Raw genomic sequence first — 27,794 nt, 5'->3', positions numbered from 1 at the left:
TCTAAAAACCACAATACTTATTTCTCCATTATATGACATCATTATATATGGCTTTATACAACAGTCAGTGCCCAATGTAAACTCTATGCCATACAGCTAATGTCAAACTGACAAAAGAGTCCTACTTATACGTGAGTCATTCTGCATATTGAGGTCCTCTACACCACAGGTACTGTTATTGCCATGCAGACTGAATTACAGTATATGCTCAAGAATGTACCTCATCCTGTCACTTTTGACAAAGAGCCTCAATTATGTTGTACAAATGAGAGTCCTGCAATTTTAAGCCTTTTAAAAGAATTATGCCTTCCACTGTGAGAAGAAATCAATTACTAGGCAGGTAAGTGCTCAGGTGCTCTGGTTTCAATCCAACATTCTACCAGTTAAATGTTTACCAGATAAAGGTCAAGCCAATTCACTCAGGTCTCCCATGCCCTTCACCCTCACCCCTTTCAGTGTGGAGTATCATAATGGTTCCTTCAAAACTTCACATTTGAGGAAAACTATATACATCACATTTAAATTAAAAACTCAGCTGTAAACTCCACTATCACTATTTTCTATCACATATACAAATACTTAAATCTTTTTTACCAGTAGCTATGTTAAAATTCTTTTCTTTTAAAAATATACACAGAAAATGCATTTTCGTTTCAGAACTGTATTAGAAGAAAAATCTAAAAACTGAATGAAGGTTTCTTTTGAAAATGTTTATATGCATTTTGAAGTCAGGCATTTATGTACATGAGGTACCATATATGTATATTTTAGCATAATAGCCAAAACGCTAAAGAGCAATTTTAAGGGGCTGGTGTGGTGGCTCACAACTGTAATACCAGTGCCTTGGGGGATTCAAGGAAGGAGGACAGCTTGAGCCAAGGAGGTGTGGACCACTACACTCCAGCTCCGGTGACAGAGCAAGACCCTGTCTCAAAAAACAAACAAACAAAGCAATTTAAATAGTACTGCTTTCAGAAAACAGGAGGGAGCCACCTCACAAAACAATCCACCTTATAAGTAATATTTAATTCTTCATAAGGTGAAGAAAACAAGAGATGAGGATTTATTTAATATATCAAGAGATATATGAAATGAATAAGCAGCTCAGAACTTGGGAAAAATGTGAAGCTGACCCCAGAATTAACTGTGTTTAAAGCAAGTACAATTTTACTAAAAACTAAGGATACACTCTATGGCTCTACAGGCTTCATGCTTCAGGTTGCTGAGCCTCATGGGCCTCAAATGTAATATAGGTAAACATAAGGGGAAATCACAAAAACCTTATGAACTTGTGAACATGTTCATGGCCAGGCAGGTTTTGAACCTATTTATGAGTCTGCAAAAATGAAGACTTTCACATCTTATAACAGATGTGGCATCGTTTATGTGCATGTATGTGTGTGTGTGTGTGTGTATAACCAAATGCCACAAGGAAAAAATACAATTTCCTTTTGTAAAAGCGTTGGCCCAACTACTTGAGAAGAAATATGTTTGTTTCTAAAAATGTATATTGTCTGTACCATCAGTAAGAGTAAACACAGGCTTAGACCAGATGCTGTTTTAACAAGGAGTGATACTCAAATGTTCTACTTGATATATTACTAGAAAAAAAATAACTAAGCAAGGAAAACATAAAGCATAAATTAAAAACAGTTTAACTCATGTTAAAATGTTTTTATGCTTTATTATGTGATAAGAGAGTCAATATGATGTAGCAGAAAGAATAACAAGCTGGAAGCTATGAAGTCAAGTATCATAGAGTATCAGTGGGGCTTATTTAACAAATAAAAGCTACACAATGGGGGGTGGGGGATGGAATCTTCCAAGCGGTATGGAATCCTGTGCCTATAATAAAAATTAAAGGGTAAGGTAATACAATGAATGTACCTACATAATTGTGCTTTCTGAAACAAAAACGACTTCCACCAGTCACTAGTATGGTAGACTGACTTTTATTGTGAATTTCACCGAAATTAAATACACAGACGCTAAGGAAATGCTGTTAGTCTTTGTATCACCACTGCTTATTAGATAGAAAGAGACAAAGTTCAGGCTCAACAAAAATGTGTATCCAATGCAAGTCTTTACACAGGACTGCTTTTTATTTTATTTTTAGTTCTGTAAGAAAGCCAAGCTATATTTAAAAAACATGTCACTTCTCCATCTATATGCCTCCAGTAATATGGAATATCAGAGTACTAGGGATTATGAGGGCTTGAGCCAGCTATTTAAATTGCATTAAATGACGATGATAGATCAAATACAGAAACCAAACAGACAAGTTAAACAACAACAATAAAATGTGTGAGACGGGCATGGTAGCTCACGCCTGTGGTAATCTTAGCACTTTGGGAGGCCGAAGTGGGCAGATGACTTGAGACCAGCCTGGCCAACATGGTGGAACCATAGCTTTACTAAAATTATCCGGGCGTGGTAGCGGACACCCCTAGTCCCAGCTACTTCAGAGGCTGAGGCACTAGAATTGCTTGAACCCGACAGGCGGAGGTTCCAGTGAGCCAAGATCGTGCCACTGCACTCCAGCCTGGGGCGATAGAGCGAGACTCTGCCTCAAAAATATATAAAAAATAAAATTTTAAAAATGTGTGGACCCCTGGGGAGTTAATAAAAAATTACAAATGGGCTTAGCTAGCAGGAACGGAAACAGGGGTAGAGGGCAAATGTTAGGAGAAATGGGGTCAACTCCAAACGGCTCACTAGCACCCAAGTATCCTGTTACAAACACGCTGCTCACAGCACCCCCTGCACCCAAGCATCCTGTCTGCATTCAGCCTAAAGCAGCACAACCTTGTAAAACTCTCCTCTGCCTCTTTGCAAACAGCAGACAGCCTTCCCTCCGCTGTCTTGCCCATTGCTCCCTTGCAATGTATCTCCCTCGTTTCTCTAAATAAATCTGTCTTTCTAAACTCATTAATGTCTTGGTAAATTCCTTTACCACCCGCAAGCCAGCCTCAGAGAGTCGTTGACTATGACAAAATGTAAGTTACCTTAAAAGCAATATACAATTGACCCTTGAACAATGTGAGGGTTAGAGGGGCCAACCCTCATGCAGGGTTGTACATATAACTTTTGTATGTACATATAACTTTTGACTCCTCCAAAACTTAACTACTAATAGCCTGTGTTTGTGTGCATAAATTTTGATAAATTTTAACTTTTTATAATAAACTTGTGTATAACTTATGGCAGTAAATGATGGACTAGTATTTACATATATTTTATGTATTTATGACACATCTAACTTAAAAAAAAGTTATTCAATATATCCAGGCTATGAAGTTGGTCTGCATGTTTTTTTTTAAATTGTTGCAAATCTCCAAAAATTTTTCCAATGTATTTATTGAAAAAAAAAAAAAAAAAACTGTGTATGAGTAGACCTGCACAGTTCAAACTTGTGTTGTTCAAGGGTCAACTAATCTTATTTATTTTGAAATAAATAAATAAAAAGCTGGCCCGGCGTGGTGGTTCACGCCTATAACCCCAGCACTTTGGGAGCCCGAGGCAGGTGGGTCATGAGGTCAGGAATTCAAGACCAGCCTGGGCAATATGGTGAAACCCCATCTCTACGGAAGATACAAAAATTAGCCAGGCGTGGTGGCACGCACCTGTAGTCTCAGGTATTCGGGAGGCTGAGGCAGAACAGTCGCTTGAATCCAGAAGGCGGAGGTTGCAGTGAGTCGAGATCGTGCCACTGCACTCCAGCCTGGGTGACAGAGTGAGACTCCATCTCAAAAATAATAAATAAATAATAAAAAAGCAAAGCAGCACATATATGTAGATATAGCTGAAATTATCTCACGTGGCCTTTGATGCCAAAGAATTTGAGTATTTTAATTTTTATTGCTCCTGAGACTATCAGGGCAAAACAAATAGCTCTAATGATGATTTCTACTAAGTGACATACAAAAGTAGAATAAAAGCCTGAGAGATTTTGGAGATTCCTGTGCTACTTAGTGACAGCAAGTAGAATAATCATAAGACTGGTACTAGAAAACAAATGCATATTTGGAGTGGAAGGGAGATCCTTAAAAATGAACTATCAGATTCATTATGCTTCAGAGTAAAAACAATATAATGATAACTCTATTAGCTCCAGACTGAATAATCATAACGTTTAGGTACAGCAACTTCATATAAAGGCTTAGCTGAATATATGGTAGTGATTAAACTTCCTTCTATATTGTCATCCAATATTTCAGTAGCATGATATATGTGGTATTATGTCTTCCCTTTTTCATAGAACAAATTTAGCAACTTGCATTATATATATATCCATAATAATTATTCAATCAGATTAACAGGAAAAATTACCATTTGTTCCGAACTAGCTCCAATCTAAACATGTCTGTGCAGTAATTATAATAAACAAACAAACAAACAAAAAAACCCAAATATTGGTCAGCTTCCAAAATGGAAGTAACTCTTCTCTGGAGAAGGTCAAATGAATGAAAAAGAAGTCTTAGCACTAAATAATAATAGCAAAAGGCCCATGGAAACACACTGCATTACATTTCCAGATAAACTACACTGACATCATTTTAGCCTAGGGTATGGGACTTTTCTGTGGAACCTCCACTACTTCCACAACTGGAGTTTTATGTAGCCTAATTAACTTTGGCTAGACACAGAAGTCTGGCTCAGTGCTCTCATGCCGTAGCCAAAATAAAGGTTTTCTGTATCAAGAATTACTGTCAGAGGCTCCAATATCCGTCCTTCTCTCCTACTAACCTGAATCTGGAAAATAAGCTAACAGCCAAGTAACTTTTACTACAATTTAAGTCAATATTAATTTCATTGGCTCACAAAACTGAGAAATATTTGGCTTAAATAAAAAGGACAAAAAGAAACGAAGTAAGCATGTGCACACAACTATAGAACCCACACAACTTTAGAAACAGCTATAAAACCATCTGAAATACCATATTAATGGAAATGTTATTCCTCTTTTCTCTCTTAATGCATGCCCGATTTTAAATTCATGGCATTTGCCCTAGGTAACAAAGTTCAAACAAGGAATAAATCACAATTTTAAGCAGAGCAATTCAAACTCATCTTGTGTTTAGTATTTTAATTGGACATGACATTGGTATGAAATTTCCATATATTTTAAAGAGACGTCACTTGGGTCCAACTATATGTAAACATGGAGGCTACAATGACTCTAATACAAAACTATTCCCCAGGATACCCCGAAATTTTTGCATTAGAAGTATAATGTAGGATCTAAAACTGTCAGTAGCCTAAAACTGAAGTCTTCTGTTCATGACCTATCATGCCTAGTAATAAAATTCTGTTTAACCACTAAAATTAAACTAGTATCCAAAGATAGTTTCTAAAAATAAGTTATAAAAAGAGGATGGGGGGATGACTAGTTATTGAGTAACTAAATAACTTGTAACTTACTAGGTAACTAAGTAGTCAAGTTACTTTTCCAATCTCCAATCAGTTTAATCACATACACCAAATGGGAAAAAAACTCCACACTTAAAATTATTTAATGTGGACAGAAAATGCATGACAGTTCAGAAAACCTTGAAGTTATATTCAATTCTACTGTTTAGTAGTGAAATGACTTTTGGGGATGTTCCTCAAACCTCTGAAGCTCAGAATCTTCGTTTATAAAAAGGGGATAATACTCCCTAAGGGTTGTTATCAAGCTTCTATTAAATATCACATGTCAAGCACAGGCACTGAAGAGACGCACGCCCCTCTTGTGCCCATCTCCCCATCTAGGATTTTGGAAGATTACTGTGTATTCACTCTATAATCATGCCACCCTCATTCATTTTTTTTCAGCACAGATCACTGAGGATTAAAGCAATACCTAGCTTGAAGAAATAAGTCTCAATACATGTGTTGACCAAATGAAGGGATTAATGAGGGACTGAGTACTGGCGGGGAGGGAGGGAACAAAAACATTTAAAAGCCATGTCCCCAGCCCTTAAATAACTTATAAAGGAAAAGGCACATGGGTACAGGGATAGTAACCAATACATTGAAATGGCAGGTACTGAAGAAATAAAAAGTAAAGACTTACCCCCTGCCCCGTATCTAGTGTCAAAAGACAGACACATATGTATGTGTCATTCTATTTGGAAGTGCCCTATTATGAAGATACTGAGACCGGTACTAATGAAGTATAGAGAAAAAACAAAAAAGTAACTGCTTAAGAAAGTCAGGCAAGACTTCACAGAAGAAGTAAAATCTGAACAGGCAAAGAGAGGAAAAGGACATTTTTGGCAGAAAAATAAGACAGGATTTGATCTATAGAATGTGCCAAAGCATTCTGGGAAACCTTAAATCGGTTTGAACTTTTCTAAATACTGTAAATATTACACAAATTCTTAAAGAAAAACTTTAAAAAAAGTACTGAGTGAATCATTTCACTGACTGTAATAAAAGTACTAATAATCAATATTTTTCTAATATATCTTGTAAACATATAAGTCTTATATAAAATCCTACTCTCCAGTCTAAGTCTAATATAGTTGCATTTCATTTTTACATATTTTGCCTTCGGCCAGTTTTGATGAAAGAGTGAAAACACCACTCAATTTCTATTCCTCTTCTCTTTAGACTAGCAGCCAATTCCATTTTATAATATATTTAAAGCATTCAGAAGTCAAAATGTGTGGTATTTTCTACCTTTGCAAATTCTATGTTAAGCCAGTGGGCTGTTACCAGGCCAAGAAACCCCAAATTAGACAAAAGCTATCCATAGGGATCAGAAATTTGCCAAATGTCATAATTTAGAAAGAAGCTGTTAAAGATGGTTGTGGGGTTTTGGCACTGTGAGTTTCAGCCATTCCATAATAGGGTTTGTATTTCATCTAATCAGCAAGTCGGAAACTATAAAAGTCTTGGTGGGGGGGATTAAAAATTTGGATTGTAGTATAGGAGTCTTTCCTTTCCTTCCATATGGTTTGGTAAATTAAAACTTCTAAATCTGAAAAAAAAAAGCCTCCTGAAAAGAATAAAACAGCGTTTAAAATCATATTTTTGGTACAGGAAGCCTAAGTATTCAGGCTTGAAAAATTTTTTTAGAAAGGTCACATGGTTTCTATATCCAGTGCCATGGTCTAAGCATATAAAGAATCATGGAAATTTAAGTTTAATTTTTTTTTCTTTTCTAACTTTTTTTTGGGGGGGTGCGGGTGGGCAATGAACCAGACATCTGAAACTTTCAGATTTTTTTTTAAAGGTCGCCATTTATCAATCTAGTTTAGGTATATTAATTTAATACTTATGTGGAGTAGTGTGAATCACCACACATCAAAAAGAATCATCAGTACAGAAATGGGAAAAGGTTTTCTTAGGGTAAAACAACTTTTCCCAGGTGATTAAACTAGAAATATCTGTAAATAGCAGAAATAAAGATGGTAATCTTCAATTCTTAGTTATTGTTCTTTCCCTTCCTTTGTTCCTTGTCTGCCATTTGGACCCCACATTGATTTCTTTCATAATTCCCTCTTCTACATTCTTTTATGTCCTCATTTTCTGTTCGCATATAAGAAGATTTCATTACCTTCATTCTCCTATCTTCCAAATGAAAATCGTGTTGCTATCATATCTTTAAATTCTATAAGCTCTTTCTTGCTTTTTTTGGTTTCTTCTTTTCATGGCATCCTGCTTCATAAAATGCTATATATTTCTATCTCTTTCTAAGGATTATTATTCTTTTAAAGATTTCTTCATTTCCTTAGAGTTCCTTCTCCTAATAATTTGTTTCAGTTCCAATCTTTTTAATTTGTGTCTTTCCTGATATGATTGATGATCCTTGGTTACCCATTGATGTTTAAGAATGAGTTAATTAATAAAAGCTGAATCGAATTCCTAAGACACAGACAGGCATTCTAGATGGAATAGATTCACTGTGCTGTGTCTGGCTTGGGAGCTAGTCATTTACAGGGGACCTCTAAATGTAGGTATTTGAAAATCTTTTCCTTACTGTGATTTAGTTTCCCCGGATCAGATTTCAACAATTTCTTGAGAGGTAAGGTGTAAGCAAAAAGGGTGGGCTGGAGGAAAGGGGGTAAACCCTGTGTTGCTGGTATTCTGCATGGGATAGGAGAGGGGTATTAAGGATCTGAGTACTCCATGGGAAGACCCTCAGTCAGTCCTCTTTTCACTCCCCTCCCCATTCTGCCTTCAACTGTGCAAGCTGTTCTTGAATCCTGAACTTCTCTTTACTTGTTCTACCTCTTAAGGGCCCCTTTCCCTTGCCTTGAAGGCAGGTGCCTAGTTGCTGGCATTTGTGGGCAAAGGGGAGAGACCTGAATACTCCATTCATTGGCTGCAATTTACTACCCCACTTTACGTCCCTTAACTGACTCTTTTCTGTGTCAGCTGCCTCCAATGTCTTGAGCCTCTCCAGGTTTCTTTGACGTAAGCCAGATTTCTTTTCATTGTTATCCCATACCAAAGTTTAGATTTTCATTTCCTTCTCCCAGGCAAGTCAGTTATAATACTTTCAACTGCTTTCTGAGTTGCAAAAATCAGCTGTAATCTCTTATCCACTGAAATCTCTCTTCCCATTCCTATTGTTCCTTTATAGTATTCCCTTAATATTTTATTCATTAAAAGCTTAGTCTGATTTGCCCACACGATCACCAATTTCTTTGCCCAGTACTTTTATGCACCTCACTCCAGCATTCCTTCTAGATTTGTGTTCTTTTGAAGAACATCTCCAGTAACTTCTTCAGCAAAAGTTTTTAGTAGACTAAATTTTATTTAATTTATTGGCTTGGGAATTCCAGGGTCACGTAGGTAAATTCAAAACCCAAAGCTTGGTAAAGAAAGGACAGGAGCAACAAATTCCCAGCAGATACTTTGTTCACTCTCCATCCAGATCCCATTCTGAGATAGGCAAACATTCACGCTGCCTTCTTATACTTGTGGACAAACTTATGTTGTCCTTTCAAGGCAGGTATGAATTTCCCTGCCTTATTTAGGCATTTAATTCCTGCTCTTCCATTGGTCCAAAGCGTTGTTTCCTATTCTAGAAATAATGAAAACAAACAAACAAAAACCACCTTCTCACTGGTTTCCACAATCAGTAAATAATTCCAGATGAGCTGCAGGACCAGCCTGCTGTTCACTGCTCTGGTATTCAGTTACCACTTCATTTCTAGCTCCTAGGAACTTATCTTACTACTCATGCTCAGTTTAGTGTTAAAAACATATCTGTTATATTTTATTAAGTAGATCTAAATATTTTTGGTGGGATGTTTTCTGGTTACTTAGTCTACTTATATGATTTCTTTTTTTTTTTTTTTTTTTGAGATGGAGTCTCACTCTGTTGCCCAGGCTGGAGTGTAGTGGCATGATCTCAGCTCACTGCAACCTTGGCCTTCTGGGTTCAAGTGATTTTCCTGCCTCAGCCTCCTGAGTAGCTGGGATAACAGGGACGCATTACCACCCTTGGCTAATTTTTGTATTTTTAGTAGAGATGGAGCTTTGCTGTGTTGGCCAGGCTGGTCTTGAACTCCTGACCTCAGGTGATCTGCTTGCCTTGGCCTCCTAAAGTGTTACATGATTTCTTGAAGAGTATTTTAGTGGTATTTTAGAATGGATATTTGACAACTGTAAGTGTTATCTACCATCTTCTGTGGAAAGTAAAATGTTATTATTTTTGAAGTAATACAAAAATGCTTTTCAATGAATTCACTTAGGAATCACCGTCATGATCAATTTGCTCTATGTTTTTCTAATACTCATTTATTTTTATTAATATTGAAGAGCAATTAGGTACTATAACTAAAATAATACAGATATTTGATTCAGACTAGGATTGAAGCCTAGTTCTATCACTTATTGTCTATGTGAGCTCAGAAAACTTAAACTTTTAAACAATTCACTATTGTGTAAAATAAAGACATTACTATTACTTTGAAATATATGAAATTACCATTTTTATAGGTCATAGTGGTACAATACTAGTAATTTTTTATGCTCCATACTCATGTCACTTTCATGGAATGGTGGGCTCCAAGGGTGCTTGTCACATAGTAAGAGACCATCGGATAGCCTCACTTCTCTTACAGAATGATTTCAATTAGAAGGAATTTCAGCACACAGAATTTTATACAATGTTGGCTATTTACAAGAATCAGATTTAGTTCTAAGTATAGCCAATTTGGGGCTAACACTGGTTTGTAGCACATAATATTTATGCAAATATCATTATTAGAACAAATTCATTATGTAATTCCATATTTGGGATTCTCCATTTATATTTTTCAAAGTTACATCAAGGATCATGGCACCTCACATCTGTTTGTTTTTTTAATTTTTTAATTCTTTTAAAAATTTTCTATAGGTGCATAATAGGTGTATATATTTATGGGATACAGGAGATGTTTTGATACAAGGATGATACGGACATCTCACATCTCATCTAGACCAAAGGCAAAGTAACACATTTTTCTATATTTCCTGTACAGGGTTCAAAGTTAGTATCACCACCATTACATCCCTAATAGCTGAGATAACTGGCTGTAAAACAGTACCTCAAACCCCATCTATCCCAGCCTGCGTGGAGAAAACCAAGTTTTAAAGACCAAGGAAGGCAGTTACTCACTGTTAGAGCGAGCAGCTTCCCATAGGTGAGATGAGCAGGGATGTGATCAGTCTTGGATCTCAGTGATTCCATATACCAATGCTCTGCTTCAGGGAGTTTGCTTAAACGCATATATGCTTCACCTGGGAAAGAGAATTAATCATAAAGATCAAAGGGAGGATACAGTTTTTCCACATTATTTGCAACAGCATCATCATCATCATACTGCGTGGAACTTCAGATGCTGTGGGAAGTACTTTCATTCATGTTCTCATCTGATTCCCAAAGAAGTCATCATGATTCCCATTTTACAGATGAAAAATCATGTGTTTGGAAAATGAAGTAAAATGGCTCAAGTAAAAAATTTAGTAAGTAGTAAAGCTTTGATTTTTAACATAGAACATCTGATTCCCAGATATATGTCCTTTATCATCATTTCTTTTCCTTTTTGAGAGCGGTTTGTTCTTTATTCTTTTTTTATTCATATTCATTTATTCCTTTAGAAATTCAAGTATTTATAGAATAATCAAGTGGAAAGCCTTATAAAGGAACTATAAGAAAAAAGTGTGAGATCCTATCCACAAATGACTTACCTTTTCGAGAAAGAGTAATTGAAAGAGTTAAAAATATATTTAGATTAAACACTGCTGCTAATTTTTTTAAAGAAACTATTTGAATTTTATATGTTAACAAGTAAATGAAGGCCAGGATAGGGGGCTCATGCCTGTAATCCCAGCACTTTGGGAGGCCAAGGCAGGCGGATAGCTTGAGTCTAGGAGTTAGAGACCAGCCTGGGCAACATGGTGAAACTCCATCTCTTAAAAAAAATTAGGTGGGTGTGGTGTCATGCACCTGTAGACTCAGCTACTCAGGAGGCTGAGGCAGGAGGATCACCTGAGTGGGGGAGATCAAGGCTACGGTGAACCCTGATAGCACTACTGCACTCAAGCCTGGTTGAAAGAGTGAGACCCTGCCTCAAACAATAAAAATATTTTAGTTAAATAATTAAAATTATGATTAATAAAATTAACTAAGTAAATAAAATTTACCAGTTTCATTTGGAAAATCCAATAAACAGACGACAATTATCAAGCACGCCCAGCACTACACACAACATGAGTGTGAGGCATTTTGGCCACGAGTCATTGATATATTTTAGCTACCAAAGAGCATTTCACTAACAGCAAAGCAGGATAAAAAAGTTGGAAATAAAGCCAAAAGTATACCAGCTGCCTATGAATTATCATTCCCCTTATATGATTATATAGTGAACAAAATATTCAACTGATGCAAAAATTGTATTTTAAGGTAATTTATATATTTAAGTTAAATATTGTAGTTTTACTAAGCACTGCAAATGTAGAGACACTACTCAGTTTCTGAGACCAAGCAGTAAACTGGTAACTTGCATTATTTTCCAGACAGACCTTTATATATAAGCATAAGTAATTATAATCATGACAGCTTTTTCTTTTAGAGGCGTAATCAGAGCCTTTTTGTAAATGAATTACCTACATTGGATGTACATTTTTTGCTTCAAAGGAAGAACTCATTCCTTTTTGTTTTAATCATATTCAACTTGTATTACTATGGTATTGTAAATATGAATATGTTTGATGAAGTGAATTGGTTTGAGTCTCTTGATCTTTTGAATGCCCTTTGCTTTGCTGGATAGTGAAAAATATTGGTGACAAATAATACATAGTATGCATAAAAACATACATTTTTACCCACTCACACATATCTATGTGTTTCTAGTTCGATGAACAATCCTTAAACTCTATTATCATAAAAATGATAATTGAAAAATGTTTGATTTTTTTTCCCTGAAAATTTAAAACATATCTGCACTTAAGAAGTTGGTGAAATTAAATTATATGTCTAAGGAAAGACAAAAGAAATACTGAAGCAAAGATGAAAGACTGGAATAAAATACACAAAAATGATTGTAGTTGTTAAAATGATAGATTAGAAATTGTTTTTTTAATTTCCATAAATTTCTATAATTTTATTGTTTTTATTTTCATATCTCTATAAAAACTAACACACTGTCAGATGGATTTTTTCTTGCCATATTGAACTAACAAATGTTTCCAAATAAAGGAAATAATAATTTTTATTAGGAAAAGTGAATCACTTCATATTAAAACAACACTATATATAATTTATATAACAGAAAAGGTACACAAACCCTAAAATACTGAAAAATGTAAAGCAATTAATGATAAAACATATCCATATATTTATCTCTTAAATGGATTATAAAGCCAGATGGAATATGGGCCTAAATTACAGGTCCCATACAAAATCAACCTGAAATTCACTTTGGCTCTTCAAGTGCTTACAGGCCAGTTTAAAAAAGTTGTACAACCATTGTATTTAATATAGCTTCTACTTTTCATATAAAAATTTAATTGAGTTTTAGAATAACAGTAGGTCTTCCATACAGAAAAAGCATGTGAAGATAACCCCAATTCCTGAGCACTTTTGAAATAGAAATCTTCATTATTTTGTTAATATCTAAAATTTATTTCAGAAAGTATACTTGCTTTTTTTCCAAGTCAGAAAGCTATCATTATTAAAATCTATTTTAAATGAAATATTATTAATTTGCTCAATAATTAATGACTGGTCCATTTTTTTCAGTAAGAACTCCTAAGCAATTTAATAATTTGTAAAGCTTTGAGATAAGAAAATATTAAAGGGCTATAAATGAGTAATGTAATATATCATGCATCTTGGCAAGTATATGAAAACTGATAAATAGCCTACTCTGGTACCACTTATTACAACTTTGAAGAACTTCATGTAACCATTCATTGTGTCTTAATAATAACAATGATGACTATGATAATAATAATTGAGTGTTTACTATGGATTACAGTAACAAGTTACAGGTGACAAATGTCTGACTTATGTTCACCCACTCCTCTTACTCCACATGTTCGGGCATGTAGAATTTTTTCTCACTTAGCCTCCCAAAGTGGCCTTAACACATTGCCCCACTCAACCACTACCAATTGATCAAAGTAGGTTTGCAAGATGAAACAGTTTTTCAATTTATATAATAGTTGCTTTATAAACATCTCTCATTGCGTACCAAGGAATGTCACTATTTGGATTTTATAGATGGAAAAAATTGAGAAGCAGTGTGGCTAAATTATACACTCAAAATCATGAATATGTAACATGGTGAAACTGCAATTTAAACTCAGGACTACCTGACCTTAACTCATTGCCTTCACCAGCTAATAGAAAATAGTCATAAACTTTCCAAATCCCCAGCTCAAGTGAGAATTATGCTGTTTCTCACTCATAGAAAATTATTTTCTAGCTTGTGATACATCAGCCAGCCCATTCATTTCACTTTGCCTTGGGCTTATCTATTGAATTAAGAGAATAAGGAAGAGCAATGGTAATCTATGACTGACCTTTAAAACTGCTTTCTACGCATATGTAATTCAATTCTTAAGAGGGAAATATGTGACACTTTAGTTCTAAGTCTAGAATATGTACTTTAGTTCTAAGGCTAACTTAACACAAAAAGGGTGTTTATAAATGGTAATAAAATCAAGATGCAAAACCTAAAATGCAAAAAAAAAAAATGATTGTGGATAACTTAAATATGTTAAAAAAGGTAACTCAATAAAGATTTAAGCAACAAACACTATAAGAACAAGTACTTGCTATATCCCTGACACTGGCAAGGTTAAGAGCTTTACATTTCTCATTTCCAATCCTCGTTAGAGGGTGGAATACCCATTTTATGAATGAAGGCAAAGGCTCAGGAATGATCAGTGACTTGCAGAAGGACAGTTAATAATCCTATCCTAAAATGATTAAATGGCTTCCCATTGCATCAAGCTGCCTGCCATATAAAATTTATTATTTACTGAGTACCTACTAATATCTTAAATATAATATTTTCTACCTTTACATTATCCCTACACTGTTATTATCAGTCTCATTTTACAAATGAACTATGCTTCAGAGAGCTTAACAAACTCACTCAAGATTTAAAAAAAAAGCAAATGTCAAATTCAGGATTCAGATTAGAGTCTTCTCTGGCTCTTTCCACCATACCATTCTACACAAATACTATCAAAAGTCTTCAGAGAGGGAATAAAATATTTAATAACTGCAAAAAGTACCATCAGTGCATTTAGTTTTAGGACAGAGTGGTATATATGGGATCCTACAAGCTTGGTTAAAGTGCTGAAATCATAAAAATTCCATAAAGGAAATGGCCACAGGAAAAGAAAGTTCAATAAATTCAATAAGGAAGGAAACAAAGATACTTGGTCGAGAATAGGACAGGGGATAAGGGTTAAGTCATATTCTCTGGTACCGTAATTTTTCTTAACTTACAATAATAGAAAAAAATGTTTATGGTGCCCAGGAGGAAAGAAACAACGATGACTATTTTCCTTTCTCATTCGGTAAGAAATGACATAATAAAGGTACTTTCATAAGAATGAGAAGATTTGCTGTGCGATGATAGAATGATCAGGTTCATCATCCAGATTTATTTCCAATTCACTCACAGACAAAAGGAATTTGGATGTCTCCAGGCTGGCTTCAGACAGACATAAACCAGTTTCAGATGTAGAACAAATAATGTCACTCTCTCTCCCTAAAAAGCCCCAGGTCTAAATAACCCAGGCAAAGGCTAACTCCTTAAGGAAAGAATGTTGGGTTGTTGATGATGTAATAGTCTACATCTCACTGACTCTTATGTTTCAAATTACTGGACAGCTCCTGCTTGCAGATAAAGAATAGAGCATGTAGTGGGAATTATTATTAAGACGGTATAGATTTCCTAATTTTTAAAGAAACTTATGTGACCACTGTTAAGAAAAGTAATTATCCCTTCCTCAACTCCTACAGTAATTGTTAAATGCCTTCTTAAAAAACTTTTGAACATATATCTTGCACATCAAATCAGGTTAACTAACATGAATAATGCATATGATGGTATACATAAAGGTTAAGTAGATTATCATTTGTTCCTACTTACAATCTAGTGACAAAGAAATAATTTATCGGTGTTCCCCAAAGTTTGCTTGTAGGTGCAAATGAAACAAAAACAACAAAAACCTTTTGAAAAATGTGGTATGTATGAATTTGATTTAATCCGTGTTAAAAATGTGGTAACACAGACATCGTGCTTCAGAATGAAGAAAAATATTAAGTGAGTGATACCTCAGATAGTAAGTGGCTACGGGCAAAATTATGACACTGATAGAGTGATGCGTACGTGACTGACATGAGGACAACAACAAATTGCATACACCAAGCCATAACTCAAAAAATTATACAAGTTTTATAACTTTCTTTATTAAAAAGCTGCCAGATAAGCTCATGGGGGGAAAAGCCTATTTTTCTAAAGGACTCACACAAATTATAATTTTTTGTTCTAGTCTCTAAAGAACAGGGACACTTACAAAATGGTCCCAACTGATTTCTAGCAGGCTTCCAGCCCCTAATACACTGAAAGCATCTCATTGCCAGTACTGCTAATTTTAGGATGCTTTGCTAGAAAAGCAGGCATTTTTACCTTAATCTACCTAATTTCTAGTCTCTCCACGGAGTTTGAGAACTTAGCTGGTTGCTAAGGTATTCATTCCATTTTTAAGTAATGCTTATTTTCCTTCTAAGATATCAGGTTTATTTTTGGTGGTTTTTATAATGAATTTATTTTATGTGCTGGTCATTTTTCTTTTAATGAGCACTTTTAGCAATTTTAAGGTTTGCTATGATAAGTTCCCTTTTATAGGTTACTTTTAATTTGTTCCTTAGGAACTAATTTGGCAACATAATTTTAAAATAAAATAAGTTCACTATAATTAATTGATGAACTTGGTTTATCTACCTATTGAAATTATTCATAATTATGATCCAGCACTGAGTTATGAATTACATACCAAAATAACAAGATGGTTATAGAACATCAAGAAGATTTAACTCAAATAAGACTACCTCAAGACATGTCCTAATCAAATTCTCAAAGGTCAAAGATAAAGAAAGGATCCTAAAAGCAGCAAGAGAAAATAAACAAATAACATACAATGGAGCTCTAATATGTGAGGCAGCAGACTTTTCAGTGGAGGCTGGGAGTGGCATGACATATTTAAAGTGCTGAAGGAAAACAAACAAACAAATTTGTATCCTAGAATAGTAGATCCAGTGAAAATATCCTTCAAACATGAAGGAGAAATAGACTGTCCCAGACAAAAGCTGAGGCATTTAATCAATAACAGACTTGTCCTACAAGAAATGCTAAAGGGAGTCCTTCAATCTGAAAGAAAAATGACCTGTATAAGCAATAAGAAATCATTTGAAAGTACAAAACTCACTGGTAGTAGTAAGTATGAAGAAAAACACAGAATATTATAAAATTGCAATTGTGATACATAATTAGGTGGTACATAATTACTCATATCTTGAGTTGAAAGATTGAAAAGTGAACCAATCAAAACAGATAACTACAACAACTATTCAAGACATACACAGTATAAGACATAAACAGAAAGAATTAAAAGTTAAAAAGCAGGAGGGTGAAATTTAAGGTGTAGAGTTATTCATTTTCTAGTTTCTTGTTTATTAATCTTTCTCTCTCAGTGATAAGTTGTCATCAGTTTAAAATAATGGGTTATGAAATATTATTTGCAAGCTTCATTGTAACCTCAAACTGAAATCATATAAAAGATATACAAAAAATAAAAAGCAAGAAATTAAAACATACAACCAGAGAAAATCACCTTCACCAAAAGACAGGAAGGAAGTAAAAAAAGACCACAAAATGACCAGCAAACAACAAAATGGCAAGAGTAAGTCATTATTTATAAATAATAATATTGAATATAAATGGACTAAATTCTCCAATAAAAACACTGAGTGGCTGAATAAAAAGAAAAAAAAAAAAGACCTAACATTCTGTTGCATACAAGAAACACACTTTACCTATAAAGACACACATAGACTGAAACTAAAGGGATGGAAAAAGTACTCCATGCAAATGGAAAGCAAAAAAGAGCAGGAGCAGCTATACTTACACTAGACAAAACAGATTTCAAGACAAAAACTATAAAAAGAGACAAGGAGGGTCATTATATAATGATACATGTGTCAATTCAGCAAGAGGATATAACAATTGTAAATATATACGCACCCAACTCTGGAGAACCCAGATATATAAACCAAGTATTATTAGGGCTAGAGAGATAGACCCCAATACAATAATAGCTGAAGGCTTCAAACCTAATTTTCTGCATTGGGCAGATCATCCAAATAGAAAGTCAACAAAGAAAGACGACTTAATTGGCACTATAGAGCAAATGGATCTAATAGATATTTACAGAACATTTCTTCCAACGGCTGCAGAATACACATCTTTCACCTCAGTACATGGATCATTTTCAAGAATAGACCATATATTATGCCACAAAGCAGTCTTAGTAAAACTAAAAAAACCTTAAATTATATCAAGTATATTCTCTGATCACAGTGGAATAAAACTAGAAATCAATAATGAGAGAAATTTTGAAAATCACACACACACACACACACACACACACACACACACACACACACAGAAATTAAACATACATACCAAAGTAGTATTTTAGATGGCTTGGTTTTGAATTCTTATTTTGCCATTAATAGCTGTATGTTTTAGAAAAATGAGTGATTTCACAGGTCCTCACTTTTATCATTTACAACATGAAGGGCTAAGAATAAATAACTCCATAATCTCCAAAATGGATAATCATTTGTAGGTTCACCAGTGCTCAGATATTTATATACATTCATTTCATAAAGAGGTAAAAATATCCTAGTTGGTTTAAAATATCCCGTCTCGTTCTTAATTTTTAGTTGATCTATTCAAGATTGGCTGCATCTAGATCAAGTCTTGGTTATTCCATTTAATAGTTATAACTCTGTTTTCTAATTGTAAACATTATACCTGTTCATTGAAGAAAGCCTGAAAGATCATAATTTTATAAGACTGAAAGAATTATATCACCCATAGATAGCCACTGGCAAATTTTGATGTGTTTTCCAAGAATTTGAATTACATATTGAAAAAAATCAATTATATAGCAAAATATTTTGCTAGTTTTAAGCATCTAGGTTCCTTCCAGTGTTTTGTTATTTTAAATAAAACTATGCCAATTTTCCCAAAATTCAGTTTTCTCATTCAAAATCAGTATTCAGTTTGTTGTCTATTCAAATTCCCCTCCCAATATTTTATGTAAGTACTGCACTTCCACAATTACCATTGTATTTTTTAATTATCTTTTTAAAACACATCTCTTATTATAACCTCAAAATAAATGTATAGAAGAATTCTTGGACTATCTTTTACACAAAATACTAGTAAAGTATCTTTTATACACAAAACATTCTTTTCTATATCATGGAGATATGTATATTTTCTAATTATATAGTTTCGTTATTAAAATGAATTATGTATTCCACATGAAATATACCTTGCTATGTGGTATGAGACAAGTATCTGATGTTATTCTTTCCCAAACATTTACTCAATTGTCTAGATTGACTATTATACAAATTTCCTTCCCTGACCAATATTTAATTTTACATTTATTATCTACAACAACCTTAAATAATTTGTTATTATTTCCAGGGTCTCCACTTTGTCCTATTGGTCTGGTTTTCTTTTCTCATGGGTACAATATCGCTCTAATCACTTCATCTAATATTTGAGTATCTAGTAGAACAAACAAGTCTCACCCTTTATTCTTCGTTAAGACTTTCTTGGCTATATTTTACTGTTGTAGAATCATTTTGTCAAGTTTTTGATAAAATTCTTTTCAGAATGTTTATTGCTATTAAATTAAAATCTATGAATAAATTTGAGAAAAAGAGAATTTTTACAAAATTGAGTTTCCCCATTCAAGAATAGTATTCAATTCTTGATTTATTCAAACTCCCTCTCCCACTTTTTATGTACTGTGGAACCTAGCTAGGTAAGCAATTATAATCTTTCTGCTACAAAACTAGACTGTGAGATGCATGGAAGCAGACAAAATCTTTTATATATTTTTCTGTCTTCCACCTTAAGCCCAGAAAGCTTTGGCTCCACAGAGTCCTCGATAAATAGCTGACAAATAATTGATCACATTATGTATCTACTTGAATTTAGATGTTATGTTTTTTTTACTAAGTATGCCCTTGAAGAGAAATTTCCAGATAATTTCCTTTTTCTAGAACCTGCCGTCTGATGGAGCCACAGGACATAAGGGTGATCATATTAAGAGTTTAACTTGCTGTAATTTTAATCATCATTTTTTACTTCACAGTGTTTAGAAGCATTAGAAACACTACTAGAAACATTAGCGAGTCTGCCTTTTTAAAATGTATTTATGCCACAAACCTGATGTAACTTTTAGCAGTCAAATTTCGTGAATCTTTTGTATCTCCATCCTAGTACTTTTGTCATCTTATTCTTATAAAAATAACACCCTCTAGTTGCCCCAGATACACTGCTTCTGATTGGAAATCCTTTGGCGGCTACAGTACAGTAGTATTGAAAGTAAAATGTAATATTATCTGAGTCTTAAGTTGAGAAAAGTTAGGAGAAGGTTCAATATACAACTCTTCAAGTCCTATAGCATTAAACTTAAGGGGAAACTCTTGAAGTCTGAAAGTGTGGTTTTAAACCAAACACGGGAAATATAGGGTAAAAAATACATGTTTCATTAAGGAATAACACCAATTGTTAAGAAGTAGGTTAAACTTCAGAGAAACTTTTACAAGTTCCTAATTTCTAATATAAGGTCATATACTGGAAACATCTGATGTTCCATCAAACTTCAACTTGAAAAAAAGCCAGAATTCTGTCTGTGTATATATTTCTCTATTTGCAACTAGGCATCCTGAAGTTCTCCAGGCTAATCAATTTCCTTTATATTTCCAAGGAAATAAATCACTAAAATAATCAATCCACAAATGTCAAAGCCAATTCTATTAAATGCTCAGAATTTTCAAAAAGTATAGAGTGAGATTGTGTGTGCGCATGCGCATGTGTGAGTGTGGTGTGTGTGATTCTTCACGAGTATGTTGGGAGAGGAAAGGATCTTTTCCCCAAAAATATAATACTGTCTTCAGGAAAATTAAAATGGAGTAAATAAAATGGCTTAATAAAACTGAGATAATTAGTAAACACTAGAAACACACAAAGAAGTGCTAAATTGCATTATTATTTTTTAAAAAAGAAAGGTTTATACCAGAGAAAGGAAAAAAGAATGCGTGAGTACTGTACTAGCCTGGAAGGAACAAATGAAAATAGTATTCAGAGAAACAGGAATTGTATAGTTGCAGGAAAACAATAAAAGAAAAAGCACTCTCCTATGAGTCAAAAGAGTATAATGGAAGGCTTTTCAACTCCACACAGATCTTTTTAGGAATACATTCCATGTGTACTCCTGAGTCAAGCACTGTATCTCCATAATAGGCAATGAATAATTTATTTATATTATAAATTGCTATATTAATGTTAATTACTAAGGCATAGCACACATTGAAAAATTCATCCAACTTTTAATGAATACTTGAAAATAAGATTCTATAATAATCCACAAAAATTCCATTCCCATAATTAACATGTTGGCAAAAATGATGCATTCCAGAACAAAACTCTGCATGTTCTATTTTCATTCTTTGTTTAATTTGAATACGGCAACGGTTATTGCTTCTCAGCCTTTTGGCTAAGAGCAAGTGAATATGGTGATGGCTTCTATCAGTGTAGATAAAATTAAAACTAAATGACAGCTCTTTGGAAGAGTTAAATGAGATTTTTATGTAGAAAACAATTTTCCCTTACTCATTAGGAAAATCAGACTTGAGTACACAGCAAAATACGTACAATTACTAATGTACTGAATTTTCAACCTAATTTATATTTCATGTGTTAAGGCTCTCAACACAATGCCCCAAAATATGGCACTTTGGCATGCTAAATGCTTTGAACTAAAAGATATTAGGCCGACAAAGCCTTCTAGTATCTACCATGGAAACAAGGCCTTTCTGAATTCCTCCTGTCCTCCTGTCTCCCATGTCTCTGTCTTCCCTGAAACAAGTCATAGATAGATACTCTTCCCCTAAGTCAATCACAGAAATTAGAACTCTTCGCCGCCACAGCAGGGCATAAAATCTAGAAAGGTCACTCTTTCTCTCTCCTGTCTCCCTTGAAGATCCTCATTCCAAAGGGGTGCTGCACCATACCTTGAGGGAAGGAATGCTACAAAGAGAGGCCGAAAAGAATCTGAACAGACAGATCTTGCTGGGGTTCGCCACTCAGTGGATTACACTAGATCATACCCTTTTGTCCAATCACATTTCTACAAGGCTGTCCATGCTTCATCAAACCTATGCATGAAATAGATGGTTTTCTCTAGGTCTTTCATCTTCATGTCTGAAGCCTCCTCTATCATGTAAAACTTTGATTAAATAAATTCATTATGCTTTTGTCAAGTTAACCTGTCTTGTTATAGGAGTCTTGGCCATGACCCTTATGATGACTGAGGATAGGTATCACATCTTTCTACCCCTACAGTTGCCTATTCTAAATATGTGCAAGAATATCTTCTCATTTCCTTGACATTGCTTTTCAAGACTGTATCCTTCACACAAACTTATCTTCTTCCACATGACTATGTCTATTTCATCTAACTGATGTCATTGTCAGCATCATTTAGAATATTAAGATTTTGAAATCCAGTTAATGAATTTTCCAGGTGTAACATAAAATCACAATTTTCTAAATAAAATCCAACCTGTATTTGCTACTGAGTAAAAACTTTACTCCACATGTATTGTCCCAATTAAAGATTACAATACATACTTTTCTTCATTTATTTATATTAAAGTCTCAGAAAACATTTGTGTGTGTCCATGGGTGTGGGTGTGTAGAGATGGAGTCTCTCCATGTTGACCAGGCTGGTCTCCAACTCCTGGGCTCAAGCAATCCTCTCACCTCAGCCTCCCATGGTGCTGGGATTACAGGCATGAGCCACCGTGCCCAGCCTTAAAACAGATTTTTTTGAGCAGAACACATTGAAACTATTGGGAATCAGAGAATAATGAGGACATAATTAGGTATTAATTTGAGTATATTCGTACCCTTATAATTCAATTTAAATATAAAGTTTTTAAGCTTTGATCTTTTTCTTTACCACAAAACTGGCAGGAGGATGAATTAATGTAACAGGTGGGCTCTTGTGGTTTTAATAGCAATGAAATATAATCAACTGTCTCATATCATATTTCCAGGAAAGCAAGTGACATTAATCCTACACATGATCCTTAGGCAATCCTACTATAGGCATTAAAGTGTTCAAACTCCCCGTAGGGGCTATATATCTTCTGGCCCTGGGTTTAATTGAAACTTTAAACAAAATATATTACCTACTTAATGCAGCTGAACTGGATGCTAGCCTTTGTAGTGTACAGACTAATGCCTAGCAAATTAGCGTCTGTAACCATAGTACATAATGTAGAGTTTATATATAGTGTAAAATGAAAAATATATTTTAAAAACTGCACTTTTTAATGAGAAATAAACTTTTAGGAGAAAAAATTATAGATTTTTGCTCATAAATTGTATATATTCATTATTTTTGATACATAGCCAAACATTCATGATTTCCTTATCTTGTTAACTATATAATCTTCAAAGTATACTTCTAAAATCTCTCAAGTCTATATTTTGCCTTTCTGGACTGGCAAACTCTATATACCAGGCATTGGTCTCCTGGTTGTATCCTTTCTGATAATGGAAAAATGAAATGAAATAAAGAGACTTATCTTAAAAATTAGAGGTTCATATTCTTTTCGGATTTCATAGATTAATGACTAATCCAGTTATATGGTCATATTCATATTTGTAGGATTGCCTCATTGATTTTCAAGAGCGCCAGTGGAAGCAATCATAGGAAAATCACCAGAACTCAAAATAGGGGAAGCAGGTGGTATAAAAAGCTTAACGCTACTGGAGTGTTAATGCTTCCACACTTGAAAGATGTGAAAGTTCAAAACTCACACAGTTAAAAACCATCTCTTTCACAGTCAGCATGCTAAATGCCTTGAGCAATCCACTTAAGAACAACTAAACATGAAGTCCTTGCCCACGCCTATGACCTGAATGGTATTGCCTAGGTTTTCTTGTAGGATTTTAATGGTTTTAGGTCTAACATATAAGTCTTTAATCCATCTTGAATTAATTTTTGTATAAGGTGTAAGGAAGGGATCCAGTTGCAGCTTTCTACATATGGCTAGCCAGTTTTCCCAGCACCATTTATTAAATAGAGAATCCTTTCCCCATTTCTTGTTTTTGTCAGGTTTGTCAAAGATCAGATAGTTGTAGCTATGCGGCATCATTTCTGAGGGCTCTGTTCTGTTCCATTGATCTATGTCTCTGTTGTGGTACCAGTACCATGCTGTTTTGGTTACTGTAGCCTTGTAGTATAGTTTAAAGTCAGGTAGCGTGATGCCTCCAGCTTTGTTCTTTTGGCTTAGGATTGACTTGGCGATGCGGGCTCTTTTTTGGTTCCATATGAACTTTAAAGTAGTTTTTTCCAATTCTGTGAAGAAAGTCATTGGTAGCTTGATGGGGATGGCATTGAATCTATAAATTACCTTGGGCAGTATGGCCATTTTCACGATATTGATTCTTCCAACCCATGAGCATGGAATGTTCTTCCATTTGTTTGTATCCTCTTTTATTTCATTGAGCAGTGGTTTGTAGTTCTCCTTGAAGAGGTCCTTCACATCCCTTGTAAGCTGGATTCCTAGGTATTTTATTCTCTTTGAAGCAATTGTGAATGGGAGTTCACTCATGATTTGGCTCTCTGTTTGTCTGTGATTGGTGTACAAGAATGCTTGTGATTTTTGTACATTAATTTTGTATCCTGAGACTTTGCTGAAGTTGCTAATCAGCTTAAGGAGATTTTGGGCTGAGACAATGGGGTTTTCTAGATATACAATCATGTCATCTGCAAACAGGGACAATTTGACTTCCTCTTTTCCTAATTGAATACCCTTTATTTCCTTCTCCTGCCTGATTGCTCTGGCCAGAACTTCCGACACTATGTTGAATAGGAGCGGTGAGAGAGGGCATCCCTGTCTTGTGCCAGTTTTCAGAGGGAATGCTTCCAGTTTTTGCCCATTCAGTATGATATTGGCTGTGGGTTTGTCGTAGATAGCTCTTATTATTTTGAGATACGTCCCATCAATACCTAATTTATTGAGAGTTTTTAGCATGAAGGGTTGTTGAATTTTGTCAAAGGCCTTTTCTGCATCTATTGAGATAATCATGTGGTTTTTGTCTTTGGTTCTGTTTATATGCTGGATTACATTTATTGATTTGCGTATGTTGAACCAGCCTTGCATCCCAGGGATGAAGCCCACTTGATCATGGTGGATAAGCTTTTTGATGTGCTGCTGGATTCGGTTTGCCAGTATTTTATTGAGGATTTTTGCATCAATGTTCATCAAGGATATTGGTCTGAAATTCTCTTTTTTGGTTAAGTCTCTGCCAGGTTTTGGTATCAGGACGATGCTGGCTTCGTAAAATGTGTTAGGGAGGATTCCCTCTTTTTCTATGGATTGGAATAGTTTCAGAAGGAATGGAACCAGTTCCTCCTTGTACCTCTGGTAGAATTCAGCTGTGAATCCATCAGGTCCTGGACTCTTTTTGGTTGGTAAGCTATTGATTATTGCCACAATTTCAGAACCTGTTATTGGTCTATTCAGAGATTCAACTTCTTCCTGGTTTAGTCTTGGGAGGGTGTATTTGTCGAGGAATTTATCCATTTCTTCTAGATTTTCTAGTTTATTTGCATAGAGGTGTTTGTAGTATTCTCTGATGGTAGATTGTATTTCTGTGGGATCGGTGGTGATATCCCCTTTTTCGTTTTTTATTGCATCTATTTGATTCTTCTCTCTTTTCTTCTTTATTAGTCTTGCTAGCGGACCATCAATTTTGTTGATCTTTTCAAAAAACCAGCTCCTGGATTCATTAATTTTTTGAAGGGTTTTTTGTGTCTCTATTTCCTTCAGTTCTGCTCTGATTTTAGTTATTTCTAGCCTTCTGCTAGCTTTTGAATGTGTTTGCTCTTGCTTTTCTAGTTCTTTTAATTGTGATGTTAGGCTGTCAATTTTGGATCTTTCCTGCTTTCTCTTGTCGACAAATGGGATCTCATTAAACTAAAGAGCTTCTGCACAGCAAAAGAAACTATCATCAGAGTGAACAGGCAACCTACACAATGGGAGAAAATTTTTGCAACCTACTCATCTGACAAAGGGCTAATATCCAGAATCTACAATGAACTCAAACAAATTTACAAGAAAAAAACAAACAACCCCATCAAAAAGTGGGCAGAGGACATGAACAGACACTTCTCAAAAGAAGACATTTATGCAGCCAAAAAACACATGAAGAAATGCTCCTCATCACTGGCCATCAGAGAAATGCAAATCAAAACCACAGTGAGATACCATCTCACACCAGTTAGAATGGCCATCATTAAAAAATCAGGAAACAACAGGTGCTGGAGAGGATGTGGAGAAATAGGAACACTTTTACACTGTTGGTGGGACTGTAAACTAGTTCAACCATTGTGGAAGTCAGTGTGGCGATTCCTCAGGGATCTCGAACTAGAAATACCATTTGACCCAGCCATCCCATTACTGGGTATATACCCAAAGGACTATAAATCATGCTGCTATAAAGACACATGCACACGTATGTTTATTGCGGCACTATTCACAATAGCAAAGAGTTGGAACCAACCCAAATGTCCAACAACGATAGACTGGATTAAGAAAATGTGGCACATATACACCATGGAATACTATGCAGCCATAAAAAATGATGAGTTCGTGTCCTTTGTAGGGACATGGACGAAACTGGAAAACATCATTCTCAGTAAACTATCGCAAGGACAAAAAACCAAACACCGCATGTTCTCACTCATAGGTGGGAATTGAACAATGAGAACTCATGGACACAGGAAGGGGAACATCACACTCCGGGGACTGTTGTGGGGTGGGGGGAGGGGGGAGGGACAGCATTAGGAGATACACCTAATGCTAAATGACGAGTTAATGGGTGCAGGAAATCAACATGGCACATGGATACATATGTAACAAAACTGCACATTGTGCACATGTACCCTAAAACCCTAAAGTATAATAAAAAAAAAAAAAAAAAAAGAAAAAAAAAAAAAAAAAAAAAAGAACAACTAAACACAGGAGAAAACATTAAGCATGTAAACCATCATGTCAAAAATTTACTCTGAATATCCCCACTTTAAATATATTCCGAAACAAGGTGAGGTAAACACACATACACATACAAACACAGAAGAATCCAACAAAAATAACTGATTCAGTTAGACACAAGCCACACAGAAGGCTGAGAAAGACACAGACTTCCTTTATACTCCTTCTGCTGACTGAACTCAGAACATAATGTACAGACCTAAAGTAGAATTTGAATTTACAAGCGAGAACGTTTGCATTGTTTTCAGAAGGTGATTTGTCAGTTCTTCTCACCTAAATAATAGTTTAAAAAACTAAACATGACTTGTAGCTATTTATGACACTTAACTCTTTCATACCACAAGTTTCTTTCTCAAAAATACAATTCTAAAATTCACACAAGCTTTTTATACAAAAAATTGCTCTAATAAATTCATTTTTGTTTCCTATTCATTGTTTTTCTTCCTCATTCTCTGTGAACGGCCCAATAAACTTGAGAAAATATCTCATAATTAAAGAGTCGCTGTAAAGAATTAAAAATTAAATCAAAATGTTCCTCTTTATTGAAGATATGGGGAGCAAACATTTTTTCAATTTCAAATCTGTATAAGTAAAAGGTTTATTAGATAAAGGATGACGGAGGAAAATACATTTTCCAATATCGAGCTGGGACTAAAAACTAAAAGGGATATATAAAACAAGAGATTATCATAAGAGAATCAGAACAGTACAATGAAAATAAAGGCAAATAAGATAATAAAAAGCAATGGGCCATTATCACACATTTCTCCTGGAAAAAAGAATCTCTCTCTAAGATAAATGCATATTGCTCATCATAAACACTTTTTAGAGAACAGGAAATTATGAATATGTATTTCTTAAGTATCACATAAGAAATTAAAAAGCTTGAGTTTCTCGTTTGTTTTCTTTG

At 34.7% G+C, this 27,794-nt stretch overlaps 1 protein-coding gene across 7 annotated transcripts in view; it reads right to left on the bottom strand.

Annotated features, from left to right (window-relative positions):
* TMTC2 (transmembrane O-mannosyltransferase targeting cadherins 2) overlaps window positions 1-27,794 on the bottom strand; it is a 462,711-nt gene that overhangs the window by 148,659 nt on the left and 286,258 nt on the right. For all 7 annotated transcript variants that reach the window (XR_008650321.2, XM_063615121.1, XM_055239351.2 and 4 more), the window contains exon 8: window positions 10,598-10,719. Coding sequence is in view for 6 of the 7 variants with exons in the window: in XM_063615121.1 (XP_063471191.1) it covers window positions 10,598-10,719 (122 nt within the window). In the remaining variant the exon portion in view is untranslated. The remainder of the gene's footprint in view (window positions 1-10,597; window positions 10,720-27,794) is intronic.

Source organism: Symphalangus syndactylus, chromosome 13 (assembly GCF_028878055.3).
Source record: "Symphalangus syndactylus isolate Jambi chromosome 13, NHGRI_mSymSyn1-v2.1_pri, whole genome shotgun sequence".
Lineage (NCBI taxonomy): Eukaryota > Metazoa > Chordata > Mammalia > Primates > Hylobatidae > Symphalangus > Symphalangus syndactylus.
The sequence above is the reverse complement of the archived record's forward strand: the minus strand, read 5'-3'. Positions and strand labels throughout refer to the sequence as shown.